The sequence below is a fragment of the Trachypithecus francoisi genome, unplaced genomic scaffold (genome assembly GCF_009764315.1).
Source record: "Trachypithecus francoisi isolate TF-2019V2 unplaced genomic scaffold, Tfra_2.0 Lachesis_group0, whole genome shotgun sequence".
NCBI classification, from domain to species: domain Eukaryota; kingdom Metazoa; phylum Chordata; class Mammalia; order Primates; family Cercopithecidae; genus Trachypithecus; species Trachypithecus francoisi.
The window spans coordinates 63,342,624-63,366,841 of record NW_022681453.1 but is presented as its reverse complement, the minus strand read 5'-3'; the positions used below and the strand labels follow the sequence as shown (position 1 = coordinate 63,366,841).

General features: G+C 41.5%; 1 protein-coding gene across 1 annotated transcript in view; it reads right to left on the bottom strand.

The window, feature by feature from the left end:
- The window catches only part of OSBPL11 (oxysterol binding protein like 11), a 75,198-nt gene extending 51,329 nt beyond the window's left edge, over nucleotides 1-23,869 (bottom strand). Inside the window, exons 1-5 of the mRNA XM_033210948.1 lie at nucleotides 22,950-23,869; nucleotides 6,933-7,001; nucleotides 3,953-4,128; nucleotides 3,048-3,127; nucleotides 369-545 (exon numbers count right to left, since the gene is read on the bottom strand). Coding sequence (XP_033066839.1) covers nucleotides 369-545; nucleotides 3,048-3,127; nucleotides 3,953-4,128; nucleotides 6,933-7,001; nucleotides 22,950-23,128 — 681 coding nt within the window. The 5' untranslated portion in view covers nucleotides 23,129-23,869. The remainder of the gene's footprint in view (nucleotides 1-368; nucleotides 546-3,047; nucleotides 3,128-3,952; nucleotides 4,129-6,932; nucleotides 7,002-22,949) is intronic.
- Between the last annotated feature and the right edge of the window lie 349 nt (nucleotides 23,870-24,218).

Here is a 24,218-nt window from a genome sequence, read left to right as displayed (position 1 = left end):
CATCATGCCTGGCCTTTATCAGTTTGTTTTTTTAAAGAATCACTTGTTTGGCTATATAGCCTTCCCACTAGGCTTAATTACCATTTTGATCAAAAAATTTACATAAAAGGAGTCTGTACTTTTACTTGAGAATTGAAAGATACAGACTTTTGAAAAATGACCACGTGCCTAGTACATGACAGACATGAGGAAACTTAGGACACTCTATATAGTCAGGGAATGTTTATGACTTAAAAATTATCTCAGCATACTAGATGGGAAACAATGAAGGCCCTTGAAGACACAAACAGTATTTAAGTTTTTTTGTGACAAAACCAAGCAGGTAAGATCATTTTGTGCATTTTAACTTGACTTTAATTCATACTTACTTCTCTGACTTCCACAAGATGGTCTGGAGGTAAATTAGTTCTTTTGCTCACTGATTGCAGTTTGGAATGTCCAACATTAAAAAAAGAAATGGCATTTTGACTTGGTCTCCTCTGCGATAAAGGAGAATTACCACTAGATGCAAGTGAGAAGCTCCGTGACTTCAGAGGAGGATTATTCTGTTAGACAAACAAAATCATTCCTTTTGTTTTCTTCTTTAATTTAGGATCTGTAACCATCAAATTACCATACACTTAAGACTTACACATGAGCAGCATTTAAAATTAAATTAACTTCAGAATTGACTATGAGAACATTTCTGAAGATGATAAAATCTGAGATACTCAAAGTTTAAGCATTTTACATATCCCAAAGTAAACTGATAATTTATTTAGAAAATTATTTTCCAGTTTTGTGCTGTCAAAAAAATATTCTTTCACATTTAACAAATACTAGAATAACAAGAAGTTTATAATTTCAGATTTTTAAACACCGTAACTTTTTTTCTTCTTTTACTTTTGGAGATGGAGTCTCGCTCTGTCACCCAGGCTGGACTGCAGTGGCGCGACTTGGCTCGCTGCAACCTCCACTTCCTGGGTTCACACCATTCCCCTGCCTCAGCCTCCTGAGTAGCTGGGATACTATAGGCGCTCTCCACCATGCCTGGCTAATTTTTGTATTTTTTTTAGTAGAGACAGGGTTTCACTATGCTGGTTAGGCTGGTCTCGAACTCCTGACCTCTTGATCCGCCTGCCTCGGTCTCCCAAAGTGCTGGGATTACAGGGGTAAGCCACTGCGCCTGGCCTTTTTTTTTCTTTTTGAGACTAAGTCTCACTCTGTCGCCCAGGCTTGAGTGCAGTGGCGTGATCTCGGCTCACTGTAACCTCCACTTCACGGATTCATATGATTCCTCTGCCTCAGCCTCCTGAGTAGCTGGGATTACAGGCATGCACCACCATGCCCAGTTAATTTTTGTATTTTCAGTAGAGACAGGGTTTTGCCATGTTGGCCAGGCTGGTCTTGAACTCCTCCTGATCTCAGGTGATCTGCCCACCTCAGCTTCCTGAAGTGCTGGGATTATAGACATGAGCCACTGCACCTGGCCTTAAACACCATGATTAATACAAAAAATGCACTCAGCAATATAATACATTTCTTAATGTAACATGCCAAGTACCCTTTGATACAAACTAGTACTTTCTCACTGACAATGACTAGAACCTTATGGTATGAGAAAAGCTGTTGTGTTGGATTTCCTGAAGACTAGGTTTTAGGCCGAAAGTACAAATAGTTTTTAAAAATTCACTTCTCGGGGAAACTAACAGGAAGAATGACTAAAAAAAAAAATGGTAAAAGACAAGTTATCACCTAGGTATGAAATCCTTTAAATATGATGCCCATATATTACTTTTAGACATCTCTAACCTCAGATTTCAAGTAATGAGACTCTCCTTTCACCTTGAAAAATATTTTTAAAAACACTCCAAAGAAGATATACAAATGACTAACCAATAAGCACATGAAAAGGTGCTCAACATGATTAGTCATTAGGAAAATGAAATCAAAACCACAATAAGATTCCACTTCGTATCCACTAAGATAACCATAATAATTTTTTTAAAAGACAGTAACAAGTATTGGCAAAGATATACAGAAATTAGAACCCTCATATATTGTTGATGGGAATGTAAAAGAGTGTGGCTGCTTTGGAAAACAGTTTGGCAGTTTCTCAAAAAGTTAAATATAGAACTATCACATGATCCAGCAATTCTACTCCCAGATACCCTAGAGAAATGAAATCATATGTTCACATAATAACTTGAACACAAGTGTTCATGGCAGCACTATTCATAACGTCTATAAAATGAAAATAACCCAATGTCCACCAACTGATGAATGGATTAAAAATAGTATATCTATACAATAAAATATTATTCAATCTTAAAAAAGGAATAAAGGAGTAAAGTACTGATACATGCAACAACATGGATGAACCTTGAAAACATGCTAAATCAAAGAAGCCAGATGCAACAAACCTCATATTACATGGTTCACTTTACATAAAATGCCCACAATAGACAAATCCATGGAATAGAAAATAGAGTTTGCTAGGGGACTGGGAAGGAGAGAACAGGGAGTGACTGCTAGTGGCTCCAGATTTTTTATTTTTTTGTAGGAGGGATGAAAATGTTCTGAAATTAGAAAGTTGCAATGCGGCCGGGGGCGGTGGGATCACATCTGTAATCCCAGCACTCTGGAAGGCCAACGTGGGCGGATCACTTGAGGTCAGGAGTTCGAGGCCAGCCTGGCCAACATGGTGAAACCTGTCTTTACTAAAAGTACAAAAATAAGCTGGGTGTGCTGATGCATGCCCGTAGTCCCAGCTACTCGGGAGGCTGAGACAGGAGAATCACTTGAACCCAGGAGGTGGAGGTTGCAGTGAGACAAGATCGCACCACTGCACTCTAGCCTGGGCCACAGGGAAAGACGCTGTCTCAAAAAAAAAAGTTTCAATGGTTGAACCACCTTGTGAATATACTAAAAACCACAGAATTATACATGTATACTTTAAAAGGGTGAATTTTACAGTATGTGAATAGTATCTCAATTTTAAAAGGCAAAAAATAAAAAATATTCCTTCCTCATTTTTGTATATTAATATTTTATATAAATCTGCATACCTTTCCAATAGCTTCAGTATGATGTTGTGTACATATCTGAAGTCTGCTAACCCAGTGCTGTCGCTCTTTTGCATCTGTAGCTGTTAAAAGAATGTGAAAGTTATTTTATATTTATTTATTTTGGAACACAATCGCCTACAGTATGAAGATCAGATTACTGAAAAGCAGATACTGGTCTTACTCTCACCAGAGCAAACTTCCCTTACTAGAGGGAGGCAGGAAAGAGGCCAAAGCACCAACTTTGTTAGGGAACACAGTAGCTGGATGTAGCTACTTCATTAAAAAGGATAAATTACATGCAGTGAGGTGAGGATGAGAGACTGACATGTTGTAACTCATAAAAATAGGTTCTTATTTAAAGAAATAACCCCTTTATTAAGTATTTGATGTATAATCAATACTTTCAGATCTGCAGGAGCATGCTCACTTAGGATTACCGTTATACTTTGTGTATTTATTAAATAAAAAACTTCTACACACATTAAATTTATCTTAACAGAAGTTATATGTTATTTTAATGAATGACATTATAATAAATCCCAATAATGTACATTAGTTACTGAAAGCTGCAAAAAGGGCATGTAAACTAAACCATGTAAAGGGGTGAAATACATTTAAAAAAATCATTTAAAGTCTATGTTTCTAGATTTTCAGTAATCAGAGTTTCACCTACACAGTTTTTTTGGGTCCAGTCCTAAACAAACATACATTGTTGCACTTGAAAACAGTTATTTATTACAACAGATTTAATAAATTCTCAAAGCACTTCCAAGGTTCAGAATATTGTATTTACATCACAGATGACAGTAGTTTCTGTTTCCAAAGCCCATATGAAACCATGTAATACACCAACTTCTCAAAAAAAGAAGAAAATCACAATATTAATTCTCATATCTCAGTCATACCTCTGAGTTTATATTGTTCTCCACTGGCAGCGTTTACAGTGAAGGTGTGAGAATCCTCATCACTGGGTGATATTACAGCTCCTGCAAGCTGCAAAGTTCCTCTAGGTTTCTGATTTCTAGACTGTTCATTCACAAAGTACTCCAACAGCCCAGCTTCATTGTTTAAAACAAAAAACCTGCAATGATTTTTTAAAATCCATAATTTGTAAACATTTTCCCTCAGCAAACTAAAGCAAAGCAAACTTCAATCACTTACACATTTCAGAGTTTTGTTCTTAACAATAAAATTTAACAGCATTTCAAGAGATACCTGGAAACACTAGACTGAATTTTCTAGCAGTGAAGATTACTAAAAATTGAATGAGTTAGGCCGGGTGCAGTGGCTCACGCCTGTAATCCCAGCACTTTGGGAGGCAGAGGTGAGCGGATCACCTGAAGTCGAGAGTTCAAGATCAGCCCGGCCAACATGGTGAAACCCCATCTCCACTAAAAATACAAAATTACCCAGGCGTGGTGGTGCATGCCTGTAATCCCAGCTACTCGGGAGGCTGAGGCAGGAGAACCGCTTGAATCCGGGAGGCAGAGGTTGCAGTGCACTGAGATAGAGCCACTGCACTCCAGCCTGGGCACAAAGAGCGAAACTCCGTCTCAAAAAAAAAATTGAATGAGTTTAATAAAAGATATAAACCCTTCAGCTGAGGGAGAGGCATTTATTAAGTAAGAGGCCTATCAGTTAATGCACAAAAGGAAGCAAAGATACCATATCCTTTCAGAGAAAGATTTTTCCCCAGAATTCATTAACAGAGGGTAAACTGCCAGAGGACAAATGGTAGTGAAAATTTTTATTTAAAATTCACTGGAAATAAATCAAAATATGAGCTCTGAGGTTAAGGCAAGATATACTAGGCAAAATATGCACGGTGATTTAAGATTTAATCAGTGAAATACACAATGAGAATAATAGGGTAAAAAAGACTTTGTGAATGTATCATTAAATAAGTCAAAACTAAAGATTACTTCTGTATAAAAATGAAAAAGCTGCAATTGGAGATGGTGAAATATAAGGACCTTGAAACTAAATGATGAAACGTCGATACACTCTGGAAAAGAATTTGATGAAATGCTGATACACTTTGGAAAAGAATATTCTGATTTGGTTCTAGATTAACTAGTTTCAAAAATACATTTCAGAAATTCCGATTTAAGTAGTACAAAAAAAAATTTTTTTTTTTTTGAGATGGAGTCATGCTCTGTTGCCCAGGCTGGAGTGTAGTGACACCACTTCAGCTCACTGCAACCTCTGCCTCCCAGGTTCAAGCGATTCTTGTGCCTCAGCCTCCCAAGTACCTGGGATTACAGGCACCCACCACCATGCCCGGCTAATTTTTGTATTTTTAGTAGAGATAGAGTTTTGCTACGTTTGCCAGACTGATCTCGAACTCCTGACCTCAGGCAATCTGCCTGCCTTGGCCTCCCAAAGTGCTTGGATTACAGGCATGAGCCACCTCATCTCGCCCCTTTTTAAAAAAGGAATGCTAGGCTGGACGCAGTGGCACACACCTGTAATCCCAGCACTTTGGGAGGCCAAGGCGGGTGGACTGCCTGAGCTCAGGAGTTTGAGACCAGCCTAGGCAACACAGTGAAACCCCGTCTCTACTAAAATACAAAAAACTAGCTGGGCGAGGTGGTGTGCACCTGTAATCCCAGCTACTTGGGAGGCTGAGACAGGAGAATCACTTGAACCCCGGAGGTGGAGGTTGCGGTGAGGTGAGATCGCGCCACTGCACTGCAGCCTAGGTAACAGAGTAAGACTCCATCTCACACACAAAAAAAGTAACTCAAAGAAGGGCTGGATGAGTTGAGATCACTTGAATTCAGGAGTTCGAGACCAGTCCGGCCAACATGGCAAAACCCTGTCTCTACAAAAAAAAAAAAAATACAAAAATTAACTGTGTGTGGTGGTGGTGCATGCCTATAGTTCCAGCTACTTAGGAGGTTGGGGCAGCAGGATGATTTGAGCCTGAGGTGGAGGTTACAGTGAGCTGAGATCATGCCACTGTACTCCAGCCTGGGCAACAGAGCAAGACCCTGTCTCAAATAAACTAATTAATTAACATAAAATAAAAATTAACTAAAAAGTTTTAAACTTTTAAAATTCAAGTTGTGTGGCCAGGCATGGTGGCTCGCGCCTGTGATCCTAGCACTTTGGGAGGCCGAGGCGGGTGGATCACCTGAAGTCAGGAATTTGAGACCAGCCTGACCAACATGGTGAAACCCCGTCTCTACTAAAACTACAAAAATGAGCTGGGCGTGCTGGCGCATGCCTGTAATTACAGCTACTCAGGAGGCTGAGGCAGGACAATCACTTGAACCCCGGAGGCAGAGGTTGCAGTGAGCCGAGATCGTACCATTGCACTCCAGCTGGGTGACAGAGTGAGACTCTGTCTCAAAAAAAAAAAAATAATAATTCATGTTTGGGTTTCGAGAAGTCTGGCATTCTACATGTTACCCTGTTCCATAATAGAACTTGGTAGACAATTTGATCCAGTTTAATATGCCTGCCCCACAACTACCAATTCTACAAAGTATTTGAGATAGCTGGTTTTCCTGCTTCCTGACAGCTTGTGTGACCTTGGGCTGGTTACTCAACCTCTCCAAGATCCCAGAGAAGCTGTGAATCTGGCACAAGATGGGAACCTAATACAAATGTGTTTGCTGCCTCCAAACCCCTATTTTTCTTCCCCTAAGAACCTAACTTCTGCAAGTATAAAATGCCCAAGCCAGGTGAACAAGTGATTCTAATCTTCATTTAATAGTAACAACTTTTAGAAAATGTGGGAAACTTTTAGAAAATGTGGGAAATCCTTCTAAAAGGTTTCCCAGCCATGTCTTGTCTAAAGTAATATCAAAATATAAAATTATCGGGCCCTATTTCTGGTCTCTTAGGAGAGACTGATGTGACACAAATAATCACACCTACCTGTATTGCCACCCAGTGACAAGGTTGGTATACTTCATTAAATAGCCATACACATTTTCCATGTGATCACTGTTTCAAAAAGAAAATGCCTAAGTTAGTAAAAAGTAGAAGAAATCCCAGGAAGATAATGGTACAATTTTCAAAATAGCTACAGATACATATATGCTTTATAAATGCCTCAAATTTTATTCAGAAGTAAAATGTATAGGTCAACAGAGGCATTTAATCTCCCAAATTTCATATCTATAGGACTTCATCAATTTCCTCAAAACAAGTACAATACCTCACAAATTATATATTATCATAAATATTCCAAATATAAAATCATTATACAAATATAAAATTACATAAACATAAAACAAATATACTATAAGTACTATATTATAAATGGCCTGGCCAGGCACAGTGGTTCGACCGTGTAATCCCAGTACTTTGGGAGGCCAAGGCAGGAGGATCACTTGAGGTCAGGAGTTCGAGACCAGCCTGGTCAACATGGCAAAACCCCATCTCTACTAAAAATACAAAAATTAGCCAGGCGTGGTGGTGTTTGCCTGTAGTCCCAGCTACTTCGGAGGCTGAGGCAGGAGAATCACTTGAACCCAGGAGGTAGAGGTTGCACTGAGCTGAGATTTCACCACTGCATTCCAGCCAGGGTGACAGAGTGAGACTCTGTCTCCAAAAAAAAAAAAAAAAAATTGGGCTGAGTGCAGTGGCTCACGCAAGTAATCCCAACACTTTGGGAGATCAAGACAGGAGGATCACTTGAGCCCAGGAGTTCAAAACCAGCCTGGGCAACATAATGAGACCCTGTCTCTCTTTATTAAATACAATAAATAAATAAATAAATAAGAATAATAAACAAAGCCCACAACTAGAGGAAAGAATTCTTCTCTAGAAATACAGCCACTTGGGTTTCTGCTAGTTCTTATGCTTCGGCCCAGGTCACAATCAAGTTATTTATTTCAGTTCTTTTGAGATACATCGCTTAGAAAAGCAGAGAGCTGTATTTTTTGTTTGGCTCCCCTATCTTCCCCAGGCTTTCAGGCTTAAGCAGCCCTTTGGCGCCATAGAAAACCCAATGCCCCTAGACTCTGCCTCAAATAAATTCCCTAAAGAGTTCCTCCTCTATTTTAGGTACTTAGTACACAGCTCAGCTTCCCAAAAAACTTATTCTTGGCCAGGTGTGGTGGCTCACACCTGTAATCCCAGAACTTTTGGAGGCCGGGGCAGGTGGATCACCTGAAGTCAGGAGTTCAAGACCAGTCTGGCTAACACGGTGAAACCCCGTCTCAACTAAAAATACAAAAAATTAGCCAGGCATGGTGGCATGTGCCTATAATCCCAGCTACTTGTGAGGCTGAGGCAGAAGAATCACTCGAACCTGGGAGGTAGAGGTTGCAGTGAGCCGAGACTGTACCACTGCACTCCAGCTCGGACAGCAGAGTGAGACTCCATCACAAACAAAAACAAAAACAAAAACAAACACCAGAAAAACTTACTCTTTGTCTAGTCTGTCCTGTTGCTACATAATCTGAATATATGCTTACATTCTGCATCAATCCATAACAGGTTTGAGGTAGTATACAACCTAAATATTTTCTCAAAGTGCCAAGATATTTCATAATTCACCATTTTGGGAATTACTCCTTAATCTAGGTTCTCTACACCAAGCTTTCATTTCTACATAAGTGTCAAAAGTGATAGCCATTAGCATGTAATAAAAAACATCACAACTCAATTATAGTTCAATTCCTCTAGTTTTAAGACTGTATATATTCTTCAAATGTGTGTGAACTATGGAGCAAAACTTTCTTAAAACTTTACATATACTTATCTATACCTGAGAAAAACAAAATTTTTATTTCAAAGCAATAAATAAAATACATCATCTTACTGGGTGCGGTGGCTCACGCCTGTAATCCCAGCACTTTGGGAGGCCAAAGCGGGTGGATCACGAGGTCAGGAGATCGAGACCATCCTGGCTAACACGGTGAAACCCTATCTCTACTAAAAATACAAAAAATTAGCCAGGCGTGGTGGTGGGTGCCTGTAGTCCCAGCTACTCGGAGGCTGATGCAGGAGAATGGCATGAACCTGGGAGATAGATGGAGCTTGCAGTGAGCCGAGATCACACCACTGCACTCCAGCCTGAGCGACAGAGCGAGACTCCGTCTCAAAAAAAAAAATACATCATCTTTATTTAGTCACTACTCTCATACTACTGAAGGTACGCCCCATTTTGGTCATATCTAAGTTATCTCTATCAGTCATTTATCAGCTCAAGTGACCCTCCCACCTCAGCATCTGAGTAGCAAAAACTATAGGAACGTACAACCGTGCCCAGCTAATTTTTAAATTTTTTTGTGGGGACAGGGGTCTCACTATGTTGCCCAGTCTGCTCTCAAACTCCTGGGCTCAAGTGATCTTTTCACTTTGGCTTCCCAAAGTGTTGGGATTACAGGTATCAGCCAAAACTTTTTAAAAGTGTACAATTTCAGTAACATCAATCCCTAAAAAGATCCCACATGTATCTTTTTTTAAAAAATTGAGACAGCATCTCGCTCTTTTGTCTAGGCTGGAGTGCAGTGGCGTGATCTCAGCTCACTGCAACCTTTACCTCTGGGGCTCATGCAATTCTTCTGCCTCTGCCTGCCAAGTAGCTGGGACTACAGGCACCAGCTACCAAGCCCAGCTAATTTTTGTATTTTTAGTAGAGATGGGGTTTCACCATGTTGGCCAGGCTGGTCTCAAACTCCTAGCCTCAAGTGATCAGCCTGCCCCCGCCTCCCAAAGTGCTAGCATTACAGGTATGAGCCACTGCACCTGGCCCTAAGCGTATCTTCATATATTACATCATAGTAATGTTCTGTGTTTAATTTTCTAATGCTATTAATATTTTGTTGACTCATATATCTAAAGAGTTAGCTTTCTAGAAAAAAAAAAAAAAACCAAAACTATAAGGATATTGACATGGTTTATTTGGTAGTAGCATAAAGTCAGTTTCAAAAGAATCAGAAATTCAAATAAGTAAACTGCTGGCCTGTTTTTATTGTATAAAACAGCTGTCTCCAGGTTACAAAGAATCAACTTGAAAATACCCTATTTTTTGGAACAGCTGGTTGCAATGTCCCTCCCTCATTCTTCCCCTTTTCCATGTATCCCAAGAAATAGCCACTATTCAAGGCAACCAGCAGGTGTGGAACGACTGTGCCATCTGGTGGTCAGCATAAAAAGCGCTCCGTGACTGAACATCTTTTTTTCACACATTTCTTCTACCGTCTTATAATTGAGTTACTATACCGTATCTCTAACTCTCATGCTTTATTCCTATCTAAAATGTGTGAATTTTTAGGGCCTGGTGTAGTGCCTCATGACTGTAATCTCAACACTTTGGGAGGCCAAGGTGGGACAATTCCTTGAGTCCAGGAGTTTTGAGACCAGACTGGGCAACATAGGGAGACCCACCCCGTCTCTAAAAACAATAAATAAAATAAAATGTGCAAATTTATAGAGTATTTTTAATGTGTGTCTGTTAATATGAATAAAATCTAGCTATTGAAGTGGGAACATACCACATATCTGATTATATTATACTATTTTGTGTTCTATAAAATAGAAGTGATGGTCCAAAACAGACTAATACCCTGAAAAATAAGCTATGAGAAAGTTAATTTCTTCTTCAGTCCTCCAAAAACTTTACTGCTCAAGAAACAGGGTATATTTCTCATCTTTTAAACTTGTTAACATTTAATTGGGATTAGTAGTGAAAGCTGATAGTCTATAAAAATAACTGATTAAACTTTGTCAAGTGTCTTTATTATATTTAGCTTGATACTCATTTTCTCTTAAACATCTTAATAATAACTGCTTCAATTCTTTAATCTCCATTACTAAAACATACTTACTTCTTTTTTTTTTTTTTTTTTTGAGACGGAGTCTCACTCTGTTGCCCAGGCTGGAGTGCAGTGGTACCATCTCGGCTCACTACAACCTCCGCCTGACAAGTTCAAGCAATCCTCCTGCCTCAGCCTCCCAAGTACCTGGGATTACAGGTGCATGCCACCACGCCTGGCTAATTTTTCTATTTTTAGTAGAGACGGGGTTTCACCATATTGGTCAGGATGGTCTCGAACTCCTGACTTCGTGATCAGCCCGCCTCAGCCTCCCAAAGTGCTAGGATTAGAGGCGTGAGCCACCGTGCCCGGCAACATACTTATTTCTTAACCTTTCTTTATGAGACTTAAGATATATAAAAGGTTTTTAAATGAAGCTACCTTTTAAACAGTTTCAAATCCTTTCAACTCAAAACAATTACTCAATACCTACTAAAACACAGCACTCTAAAAAAACATTGAAAAGCATAAGAAAATAAAAAAGGCAATAACTAATAACTTTCCATCTCTAATCTATAATCTAATCTAAGAGAAATATATCTCCTTGAAGAAAAAGACAGTAACATGGGTTCCTGCTACTGGAAAAGACACACAATGGGACTACATTTTCAGCTGCCATACAAATAAAAAAGGCATTAAACAAATACACAGGATTCAGTAGTGAGTGAGAAGGCTGAAATGACTAGATCTGATGACTAATTAGATGTGAACTGAGACAGAAAGAATGAAGGTGAGAGAAAAGGACAAGGGCAACACTCAGATTTCCAGCTGGAACAACTGGGTGGAGAGGGATCACAGAGAAGTTTTGCATTTGTTCCAATTTAAGATGTTAAATTTAATGAACCTGCAGGACTATACAAGGAGATATACAGTAAGGCGGCATGATTAGGGCTTGGTAGTCATCAGCATATAACTGGTATTTGAAGTTACAGCAGTAAATAAGGTCACCCAGGAAATATTACGAAAGGGCAAGAGATGGGACAGGGCCTAAGAGAGATCTCTAAGGAAAAGTTTTAAGAGCAAGGGGAATACAGAGAAGAGATAAGGAGCAACTGAGTAGTGGGAAGAAAACTAGCAGTATGGAAAGACAGAAACAAGAGAAAGTGTTTCAAGGTAAGTCTGTGGTCAAGAATATTCAGTGGACAGGTGCTTTGGCTCACACCTGTAATCTCAGCACTTTGGGAGGATCACTTGAACCAGAAGTTTGAGACTAGCCTGGGCATCACAGTGAGATCCTGTCTCTAAAAAAAAAAATAAAAATTAGCTAGGCAGGGTGGCACACATCTGTAATCCCAGCTACTCAGGACACTGAGATGGGAGGATTGCTTGAGCCCAGGAAGTTGAGGCTGCAGTGAGCTGCAATCGTGACATTGCACTCGAGCCTGGGAAACAGAGCAAGACCCTGTCTCAGGCCAGGCATAGTGGCTCATGCCTGTAATCCCAGCACTTTGGGAGGCTGAGATGGGTGGATCACTTGAGGTCAGGAGTTCAAGATCAGCATGGCCAACATGGTAAAACCCCATCTCCACTAAAAATACAAAAACTAGCTGGGCATGGTGGTGCATGCCTGTAGTCCCAGCTACTCAGGAGGCTGAGGCAGGAGAATCGCTTGAACCTTGGAGGCAGAGGTTGCACTGAGCCGAGATCCTGCCACTGCACTTCAGGCTAGGCATCAAAGTGAGACCCTGTCTCAAAAAAAAAAAAAAAAAAAAAGAAAACAAAAAATTAATAAAAGTTCAGTGCTCCTGATAAAGTAAGATATGACAAAGACTGAGAAAACTCATTAGACTTACAACCAAGAGATAACAATTTAGTGGAACGATGAGGGCAGAGCCAGCTGGAAGTGACATCAGAGGTTGACAATAATGTCAAGAGGTTCTCCAGCTTGTAGACAACAGAGCTATGGGATTTCTCAGGCTCCATAATCATATGAGCCAACTCCTCATAATATCTCTCTCTCTATATCTACCTATTGGTTCTATTTTTCTGGAAAACCCAAATAGCAATACCTTAAGGTATTTAACTACAGGCAGGAATTTACGCAACTTGTAATCAGTAAATGTGAGGTACCAGGCAAGTCACATGTCAAAATCCATACTTTCAACTAGGCAAAAAGTAACCTCCCAAAAGGCTTAGCACTTTGGTCCATTCTCTGGATAACAAATAGCATGAAGCAGAGAATGGCTTGCTTAGCTGAGGAAAAGGCTAATGACATTAAGAGATATTCCTTGCAACAGTTAGTGTGTAGCCTCGGATATAATAAGTGTTTATTTGCTGAACGAATTAAGCAATGGGAAGAGAGAAATAGAATTTTTCTATGAAGCCATGAGGCAATTCTCAGTAGCCTGCCCACCTCCCCCCAAAAAAATTCAACTAGCAGCTGGGTGCGGTGGCTCAAGCCTGTAATCCCAGCACTTTGGGAGGCCGAGACGGGCGGATCACAAGGTCAGGAGATCGAGACCATCCTGGCTAACACGGTGAAACCCCGTCTCTACTAAAAAATACAAAAAACTAGCCGGGCGAGGTGGCGGGCACCTGTAGTTCCAGTTACTCGGGAGGCTGAGGCAGGAGAATGGAGTGAACCCGGGAGGTGGAGCTTGCAGTGAGCTGAGATCCGGCCACTGCACTCCAGCCTGAGTGACACAGCAAGACTCTGTCTCAAAAAAAAAAAAAAAAAAAAAAAATTCAGCTCACAGACTGTATACTCAAATCACAAACAAAATAAAGTCTAACTGTATCTTAATCTATAACAAAAAGTATAAAGTCAACTGAGGGGTCCTCCCTCCTGCCAAGAGTCTTAAAAATGTTAGCACTCTTTGGACCTAGAATTTCACTTCTAGGTATCCCATCTGCAACAAACAATTAGAAATGCAGACAAAGCTGGGCACGGTGGCTCATGCCTGTAATCCCAGCACTTTCAGAGGCCTAGGCAGGCAGATCACCTGAGGTCAGGAGTTTGAAACCAGACTGGCCAACATGGTGGAATCCTGTCTCTGCCAAAAATATAAGAATTAGCCAGGTGGTGCATGTTTGTAGTCCCAGCTACTCGGGAAATTGAGGCACAAGAATTGCTTGAACTCGGGAGGCGGAGGTTGTGGTGAGCCAAGATCATGCCTAGACAAGATCGTGCCATTGCACTCTAGCCTGGGCAACAAGAGCGAAACTCCATCTCACAAAAAAAAAAAAAAAAAAGATATGTACTGCAAAAATGTAAGGAAACTAAGAAATCACAGCACATTATTAATAAACCAAATCTTGCTCCTCAAGACTTGGTATACTTCTAACCAGATTTTGGAACAATATTTTATAGTTTCCAGTTACATGACTACAATCATCTTTATCTTGTTTTTACCAGCATCTATAGCAGATTTCAGATACAGAAAACAAAAACTAGAGTATAGAAATATGTATCAATTTTCCTTTAACCCCTGCAGAGAAAAAAAAAAAAGCAGACATTTATGACTTTTTCTTCAAATCAACTCAAAAGAAGAGGTAAAACCTCTAAGACAGTGAACATTCATTTATTTAGGCCAATCTCCTTTTCCCATCCACAAACAGGCACTTTTCCTTATAATAGTATTGACAGTGGAAGAAACCACAAAATTATTGTGGTCTGACCATAAAAAATATTTCTATACTACACATTTGCAGACTTTTACACATTTACTGAAAAGTATAACTGTTTGCTAATGAGGAAAATAGATTTATCTGTTAATATGGTTAGCCAGTGAGGAGCTCAAAATTTAAAAAAAGCAGGCCCATCAAACACCCTGGTTTGTCTTTCAGTTCCTCTTTTGAATAGTTCCCTTCTGCCCTCTAAAAAGCATGTGGCATAGTTGCAGATTTCTGAATTTCTCTACAAGCTGACATGAAGAATACAAAAATAATGAAAACATGCACATTTTATAAAGTGTGAATATTCACTATAAAAAAGGAAGGAAAGACCCAGAATTGGGAAATCTATCTTCTCTATAAATGAGAGAGAAAGCTCACATTGTATGAATATAAATTACTCTGGAAACAAGAAAATTTAAGGCTAATCTAATAAATTAAGTTCTTAAGTTTAATTTTTCAAAAGGGCCGGGCACGGTGGCTCGCGCCTGTAATCCTAGAACTTTGGGAGGCTGAGGTGGGCGGATCATTTGAGGTCTGGAGTTTGAGACCAGCCTGGCCAACATGGTGAAACTTCATCTCTACTAAAAATACAAAAATTAGCCGGGTGTGGTGGCAAGCACCTGTGATTCCAGCTACTTGGGAAGCTGAGGCAGGAGAATCGCTCAGACTTGAACTTGGGAGGCAGAGGTTGCAGTGAGCTAAGATCTGCCACCACACTCCAGCCTGTGCAAGAGGGCAAGACAATCTCAAAAAAGTTTTTTTTTTCAAAAGGTCATCATGAGATTATTTTGCAAATGCCACTGACGCCCTTCCTCTTCCTGATTATTTTGATGATCCTCCCAAAATGAGCCTTAGAATTCCTTCTTTCATTGTTTTGGGTGTGCACATTAATTCGGCATTAACTAACAAGAGTGCTTCAGACATAGTAGAGGCTCAAAAATATTTACTATGTAAGTTAGGACATGAGTAAACCATAAAACCAACCATGTACCAAACTAGTTATTATCAATAATTATTCATTCCTTTTAGAGAGTTTATCGAGTTTTAATACCTCTATGTAAATATCTATCTAGAAATAAAAGTTCTTCCACTTACTAGCTGTGTAACCTTAGCTACATGCAATATATAACTTCATGTAATCTAAGTCTATATTGTCATTTAGACTTAGGTTTTCTTCAACTGTAAAACAGGGATAATAATGCTTTATCTTCCTCCAGAGTTGTGAGAATTAAATGTGGTAACAGATGTGAAAACATTCTGGATACTATAAAGACAATTATCTACATTTCCAATACCCCATATCTCTGAGGATTGGCTAGATAAGACACTTAAACATTCTGGCAACTTCAGCTGGACATACCTAAAACCAGATGCATAATTTGACTCCCAAAATCTGTTTCCCCCTCTAGTCTTTACAATCTTGAGTCTATTATATTAACTGTCTAGGCATTTTCTGGCATGAATCCCAATAATCCCCACCTGCTGGTATTCTCACGCCCTTGTGTGGGACTTGCTTCTGAAGAACAGTGAAAAGTGATGTGAATTCACCTCAGCGCTTAGGTTACAAAAGACTGTAACTTCTCTCCAGCTAGCACTCTCTAGTCCTCTTACTTTCTCACTCTCAAGAAACAAGCTCCCAAGTTGTAAGATGCTCTGCGAAGAAGCCTAAGTGGCCAGTGACCACAGGAGGCCTCTGGCCATCAGTTCATGAGGAACTGAGTTATTTGTCCAATGGGCCAAAAGGAACTGAACTGCACCAAGAGTCTCGTGAATAAGCTAGGAAATGGATCCTTCCCAGCTCAGCCTTAAGAAAGACTCAGAGTCAGAAGACCCAGCTAAGCTGCACTGAGATTCCTGACCCAAAGACACTATGAAATAATAAATGTTGCTGTTTTTTTTTTTTTTGAGGCGGAGTCTCGCTCTGTCGCCCGGACTGGAGTGCAGTGGCCAGATCTCAGCTCACTGCAAGCTCCGCCTCCCGGGTTTACGCCATTCTCCTGCCTCAGCCTCCCGAGTAGCTGGGACTACAGGCGCCCGCCACTTCGCCCGGCTAGTTTTTTTTTTTTTGTATTTTTAGTAGAGACGGGGTTTCACCATGTTAGCCAGGATGGTCTCGATCTCCTGACCTTGTGATCCGCCCGTCTCGGCCTCCCAAAGTGCTGGGATTACAGGCTTGAGCCACCGCGCCCGGCCTACACTATGAAATAATAAATGTTGCTGTTTTAATATATTAAATTTGGGGGTAATTTGTAATGCAGTAGTAGATACACTATCTCACACTGTATTTCAACATAAATTCCAAATAGATTAAAAAGTTAAATACGAGCCTGGGCAATATCACAAGATCCTGTCTCTAGAAAACAATTTAAAACTTAGCTGGGCATAGTGGTGTGCACCTGTAGTCCCAGCTATTCCAGAGGCTGAATAGGAGGATCACTTATGCCTAGCAGTTCGAGGGTGCAGTGAGCTATAATGGAGCCACTACACTCAACCCTGGGAGACAGAGTGAGACCCTGTCTCAAAAAAAAAAAAAAAAAAAAACAGTTAAATTGTAAAACTGCCAACTTTTAAAACTTAATGAAAACAACTATTTATTTACTTAATTATTTTTGAGATAGGGTCTTGCTCTGTCACCCAGGCTGGAGTCCAGTGGCACAATCACAGCTCACTGAAGCCTAGAGCTCAAGCAATCCTCCCACCACTTCAGCCTCCTGAGTAGGCATGCCACCATGGCCTGGCTAATTTTTAAATTTTCTGTAGAGATGGGGTCTCCCTATGTTGCCCAGGCTGGTCTCAAACTGCTGGGTTCAAGTGATCCCACCTCAGCGTCCCAAAGTGCTAAGGATCAACACTTTGGGTGAGCGACAGTGCCAGCCAAAACCAAGTATTTATAAAAGTTACTTTTTATAATTAGAAATGGATGGAAAAGAGGAATAAGACATGTGACTTAAAAGTCTTCTGTATGTCAAAATATGAAATTAAAATCTGAGGACTAGTGAAATCTTTGTAGTAAATATAGCAAAGAATTTATACAAAACTAAAATATATTGCATGTCATCACATGTTAATTAAATAAAGAACTAATATCAATTTCTCTGGAATTACAGTCAGGAAATCAGTAAAAGAGTTTCCAGAGAAGGAAACAGAGTGGCTGGGAAAAGTATGTAAGGGAAATGTTTCATTGTATATACACATCCCTTTACCTATTCAAAAGAAGAAAAATCAAAATATTTTTAAAGGAATATTGATATTTAATGTTAATTGACATTTTAATAAGAGATCTCAAGCACATTAAAAAGAAAAATATTAAGACCTAATAGGAAATGTATAAAAAACACATATGCAGATATTTCACAAAAGAAAACAAAAATGATCATAAGGAAAAATGAACTAAAAATGCATCAGAAACCTAAACATAAGCACTAAAACAAAACTCCTAGACAAACATATAGGTGTAAATCTTTGTCATCTTGAACTTGACAATTGTGTTTTAGATGTGACACAAAACTATAGCGAGAAGAAAAAACTCATTAGACTTCATGAAAATTAAAAACTGTTGTGCTGCAAACAATATCATCAAGAAAGTTGTTGTAAACCAAAAATGAAATTCGAAGGCACCCCGCAACCATCTGAATAGATTCCCCGTTTGGCCAGGGCACCCTAAATTTTAACCTGAAAGACTGGTTCAGTCCATAATAGGAAGTGGGGGTTGAATATACCTCATTATACCTCTCCAACATTAACGTCAACACTCAACACAGACCTTAAGTCTGATAAGAAACATTTACAGTCTATTCTCTCTAAAACCTGCTACTTGGAGGCTTCATCTGCGTGATAAAACCTAGGTCTCCACAATCCCTTATCATAACCCAGACATTCCTTTCTATTGATAACTCTTTCAACCAATTGCCAATCAAAATCTACCTATCGCCTGGAAGCCCCCCCAACCCTCAAGTTGTCCCTCCCTTCCAGATCTAACCAATGTAAATCTTACACGTACTTGATTGATCTATTATGTCTTCCTAAACTGTATAAAAGCAAGCTGTCTTGGACTACCTTGGGCACATGTCATGAGGACCTCCTAAGGCTGTGTCACAGGCCTGTCTTTAACCTTGGCAAAAATAAACTTTCTAAATTGTTCAGACATGTCTCAGATACTTTTGGTTTACAAAGTAAAAAGAGCCGGACACATTGGTTGAGGCCTGTAATCCCAGCACTTTGGGAGGCCAAGGCAAGAAGATTGCCTAAGCCAGGAGTTCAAGACCATCCTGGTCAACATAACGAGATCCTGTTTCAATTTAAAAATAAAAATATTGGCCAGGCACGGTGGCTCACGTCTATAATCACAGCACTCCGGGAGGCCGAGGCAGGAGGATAACCTGAGGTCAGGAGTTCAAGCCGGGAGGCAGAGGTTGCAGTGAGCCAAAATCATGCCACCGCACTCCAGCCCAGGCGACAAAGACTCCATCTCAAAACAAAAAGTTAAAATAATTCCTTCTTTTTTTTTGAGATGGAGTCGCTCTGTCACCCAGGCTGGAGTGCAGTGGCATGATCTCAGCTCACTGCAACCTCCGCCTCGCAGGTTCAAGTGATTCTCCTGCTTCAGCCTCCCAAGTAGCTGGGATTACAGGCGCCCACCACTATGCCTGGCTAACTTTTTTGTAATTTTAGTAGAGACAGGTTTCACCATGTTGGCCAGGATGGTCTCCAACTCCTGACCTTAGGTGATCCACCACTTTGGCCTCCCAAAGTGCTGGGATTATAGATGTGAGCCACCGCACCGTACCAAAATTAAAATAATTCTAACAGCATATACTTATAGAGTAATAAGTTGGATTAAGATACTAAAAACAGGCTGGGCATGGTGGCTCACGCCTGTAATCCCAGCACTTTGGGAGACCGAGGTGGGTGGATCTTGAGGTCAGGAGATCGAGACCATCCTGGCTAACACAGAGAAACCCTGCCTCTACTAAAAATACAAGAAATTAGCCGGGCGTGGTGGTTGGCGCCTGTAGTCCCAGCTAATCAGGAGGCCGAGGCAGGAGAATGGTGTGAACCTTGGAAGCGGAGCTTGCAGTGACCCAAGATGGGGCCACTGCACTCCAGCCTAGGCGACAGAGCAAGACTCTGTCTCAAAAAAAAAAAAAAAAAATCATTCACTCATATTCTTTGGTGAGAATAGGGCCAATTGCCATGGGTTGGGCAATAAATGAGAAGGAAATGGAGGCAGTAAGTATAAACTGCTTTCAAGAAGAAAAGATTAGTTTAGTTTTTGTTATTGTTGTTTTGTTTTTAAAGTCTAGGGACTGAAGGCCAGACACAGTGGTTCACGCCTTTAATTCTAGCACTTTAGAAGGCTAGGGCGGGTGGATCACCTGAGATTCACCTGGTTCGAGACCAGCCTGGCCAACATGGTGAAACCCCATCTCTACTAAAAATACAAAAATTAGCTGGTTGTGGTGGCAGGCGCCTGTAATCTCAGCTACTCAGGAGGCTGAGGCAGGAGAATTACTTGAACCCAGGAGGCGGAGGTTGCAGTGAGCCGAGATCACACAACTTTACTCCAGCCTGGGTGAAAGAGCAAGACTCAGTCTCAAATAAATAAATAAATAAATAATAAATAAATAAATAAAGTATAGGAATTGAGCCTCAAGTGAAAAAACCAGGAAGAGGAAGTAACACAGGACAATAGGGAAAACTGCTTTATCAATGTCCTAGAGGACAAACGGATAAATTAGATTGAGAGCCACATTGAAGGTCAGCCTCGGACAACCCACGCTAAAATACAAACATATGTTGGGATATAAATGCAGTCATGCCTTATTTATCTTCATTATTTGGGAAGAGTTCTACATAACTGAATTTTCCAGACTCTTGAGCAGTTTTTAAAAAATTTAAGCTATTTTATTTAAACTGTTCACCACTGTATCATACAGTTCTCTGCCTCTTAAACAGAGTGTGCTTTCCTGGACAACTTAAGATCATTAAGACTATGATTATTGTTCTAGGAAGTAATATACCTGAGTCTACATGTTAATTTTTCAAATCTTCCTTGAATGCCCTACATTGTCAGTTGCCATTCCTCTGCTACATTTCCCCTAATAACCTTTCTCATTGGTGTTTCCAACAGATTCTAGTATGAAAATTATATGGCCAGGCGCAGTTGCTCAAACCTGTAATCCCAGCACTTTGGGAGGCTGAGACGGGAGAATCGCTTCAGTCCAGGAGTTCAAAACCAGCCTGGGCAATATGGTGAGACCTCATCTCACCATATTTATTTTAAAAAATAAAAAATTATATAACCATTAAATAATGCCCTAAAGGCCAGGTGTGGTGGCTCACACCCTAATCCCAACACTTTGGGAAGCCAAGAGGGGCAGAGACCCATTGAGGCCAGGAATTCAAAATCAGCCTGACCAACATGGCGAAACCTCATCTCTACTAAAAATACAAAAATTAGATGGGCATGGTGGCAAGCACCTATAATCCCAGCTACTTGGGTGGCTGAGGCATGAGAATCGCTTGAACCTGGGAGGTGGATGTTGCAATAAGCCAAGAATAGTGCAATGGCACTCCAGCCTGGGTGACAGAGACTCTGTCTCAAAATAATAACAATAATAATAGTAATAATGCCCTAAGTAAGGGATTAAGGAATAATGGGTGTCTAGATGAAAGTATATTACTAAAGTGCATGGCTTTACGACAACTCTCCCCACTGCTAAGAAGTCTGTTTCACTTTTCAATTTAATTGAGGCTGGGTTTCAGAGTTTGAATATCAGAAGACTGACCTCTGACTACTAGGAATTTTACTTTATTTTGTTTCCTTAAGTGCTATCAAAATATATCTGCCAAGTAATCGATAATCTTATATGATCAGTCTGCAACCTCTGCCTCCTGGGCTCAAGTGATTCTCCTGTCTCAGCATCTCAAGTAGCTGGGATTTACAGGCACGCACCACCATGCCTGGTTAATTTTTGTATTTTGGGGTCTCTCAAGCTCTCTTCAGACCCAAGCGTGAATGCCAGGGCCGCAGCCACCGTTCCACCCACAGCCCCATGGCGGGTCAGGACGGAGCGCCACGGACAGGGGACCTGCGGCCCGTCATGGGTCACACACACACAAAAGATCATGCTGATTCCAAAAGTAAGCCTAGACATCTCAAAGTAACTGAATATATCTTCTTATCCTACAGTCACTTACCAAAAAAAGTTATCTTCTGGCCAGGTGCGGTGGCTCAAGCCTGTAATCCTGGCACTTCGGGAAGCAGAGGAGGGCTGATCACTTGAGATCAGGAGTTATAGACCAGCCTGGCCAACATGGTGAAACCCCATCTCTACTAAAAATACAAAAATTAGCCAGGTGTGATGGCGCACGCCTGTAATTCCAGCTACTCGGGAGGCTGAGACACGAGAAACACTTGAACCCGGGAGGTGGACGTGGTAGTGAGCCGAGATTGCGCCACCACACTCCAGCCTGGGTGACAGAGCCAGACTCTGTCTCAAAAAAAAAAAAGTTATAATCTTCTACACTTCTGTATATTAATATAGTCATGCATATCTCATACATATGAATATTATTCATGATAAATGTATATCCCTCACTAAATCTTGGCTTTAACCCCTTCCAAGTCTCACAAAAATTTCACAAGCACAAATAAGCACAAAGGCTAAAAAGGACTACTACAGTGAGGCACACAGGAGTCAATCAGAACTTAAGGATTCACCCCTTTAGTTCCAATACGATGGGATGTACTGGTTTGTTTCATTCATTCTTAAGGTTCTGGATAGTTCTTTCTCCCTACACTTCATGTACTAAAAAAAAAACAAAACTTGTTGCCTCTCCAGGACTCTCCTCCTGTTCCTTAAGTTGTTCATTCATATTAGTGAAAATTAACAAATGCAGACTTTCTCATCAACACAGAGAGCACTGAAGTGGCCTGAGCAAAGCAAACTGAACATCTCCAGGCTCAGATTTAGTTATCAGAGGCATTAGGATGTCTACCTTTGTCCTTGTATTCAAATTATTTATGTACACTCCCCTTTCCAAGTCACAAATACCTTCAGGGCAAGAATCTTTTCTGATTCAGTTACTCCAATCTCTGGACAAGCAAGTTCTGAGCACCAGTATTTGCTAGCCACTCAAAGCTGAGTTAAACAGTTCCTGCCCTCGCAGTCTATCAGAGAGAAAGCTGGCTTGTAAATAAATTGCAACACAGGCAAAAGGAGAAGTGAGTACAGAATTAAATCAGAGGAAGCATTAACTCTCTGATTGTACAGGAAGTTCAGGGATACATTTCTGTATTCTTCAAAAGGCCTTCCATAAAGACCTGTTGAATGAACAAATGAATGGATTAAATCTTTTAGGCGAGGTCCCAGATCCAAACGAGATGTATCAGTTGCTTCTGGAAGCCAGTCAAAAAACTTTATCTTTCAACAACTGCGGGATGCAGCCGCCGGCATACTCACCCCTACCTCCACCTCAGGAAATAATTTTGGAGAAAGGACCATACCTGTACTGCCAGCCTTTTGCACTGCCACCGCGGCTGCTGCTGCTGCTGCTGCTGCTGCTACTGATTCCACCTCCACAGCTGCTATTCTTGTTGTTCGGGGTCACCGCTGTGGCCAGGCCCTCCAGCTTTCCTTCGCCCTCCGAGATTTTCATTGTGGACACTAGTTCACCCCCCTGCATCTTAACGCCGAAGTCCACTTGCCCTTCTTGAGCGGGAGAGAACAATTCTGTAGTTCTGCAGGTGACTTTCTTTTTTTTTTTTTTTTTAAGATTTTATCTGAATATGATCCCGGTTGCTAAATCACACGGCGGCTGGGGCGGGACTGTCAAATGGTCCAAAAAAGGAAGATACACATTACCACAGAAGTTACACTTTTAAGAGGGCAGGGGAAGCAACGAGGACAGATATCCTTCACATGTATCTCTCTCCTTTCCGGCAAAAGCTAGGAGGAAAAAGCATCCGGCGAGAGGACTTAAGTGACATACTCGAAAGAGAAGGAGCCTGGGGAGATTGCAGATTCTGCAGCCAAGACGGCCGGGAAAAGGACGAAGCGCCACGGGCAGTCCCCCGCGGCCTAACCTCGGGGCTGACCCGCCGCGCTCCTTCCTCTCCTCCGCCGGTCGTCAGGCAGTGAGTCCAGTCAAGCCCGCTCGGCAGTTCCCGCCGCAGCCCCCGAAATACAGCCTGGGCCGGCGCGCGCAGCCCGGGAGGAGGGTCAGGGAAGGAGGCCGCCGGGGGCGGGACGCCGGCTCCCGGGGCCGCCTCTCCCAGGGCCAGAAGCGAGCCACTCGGGGCAACTTCCTCCTTTGCCCCTGGCCCGGGCCCTCGACTGGGTTCCCGGGAGCCAGTGAGTCTCTCGCGCGCTGTCCAGCCCCAAGCGTGAATGCCAGGGCCGCGGCCGCCGCCCCACCCACAGCCCCACAGCGGGTCAGCCACCCGCCTGCTCCTTTCCCGCCTTCCCTTCCGGAGTAGCGTGAGCTCACTTCCCTCATAGCCGAAGCCTCTGGCGCCATCTTGGGTCAGGGCGGCTGGTCCCTGAAGGGGGCGGAGCCTCTGGGGGCTGGTAACGGGGCGACGAGTAAGGAAGGGAGAGGGAGAGGGGCGTAGGGGAAGGAGGAACCCAGACGGTGAAGGAGGAAGAAACAAAAGAGCCAGCGGACCTAGAGAGTTCCCTTCTCGTGTGTGACTGCCTGTCTTCCTAAGCACGTCCTAGCCTTCCATTCGAGGGGCCGTTCCAGGCATTTTAGAAAGAAAGCTTACAAAAATAAG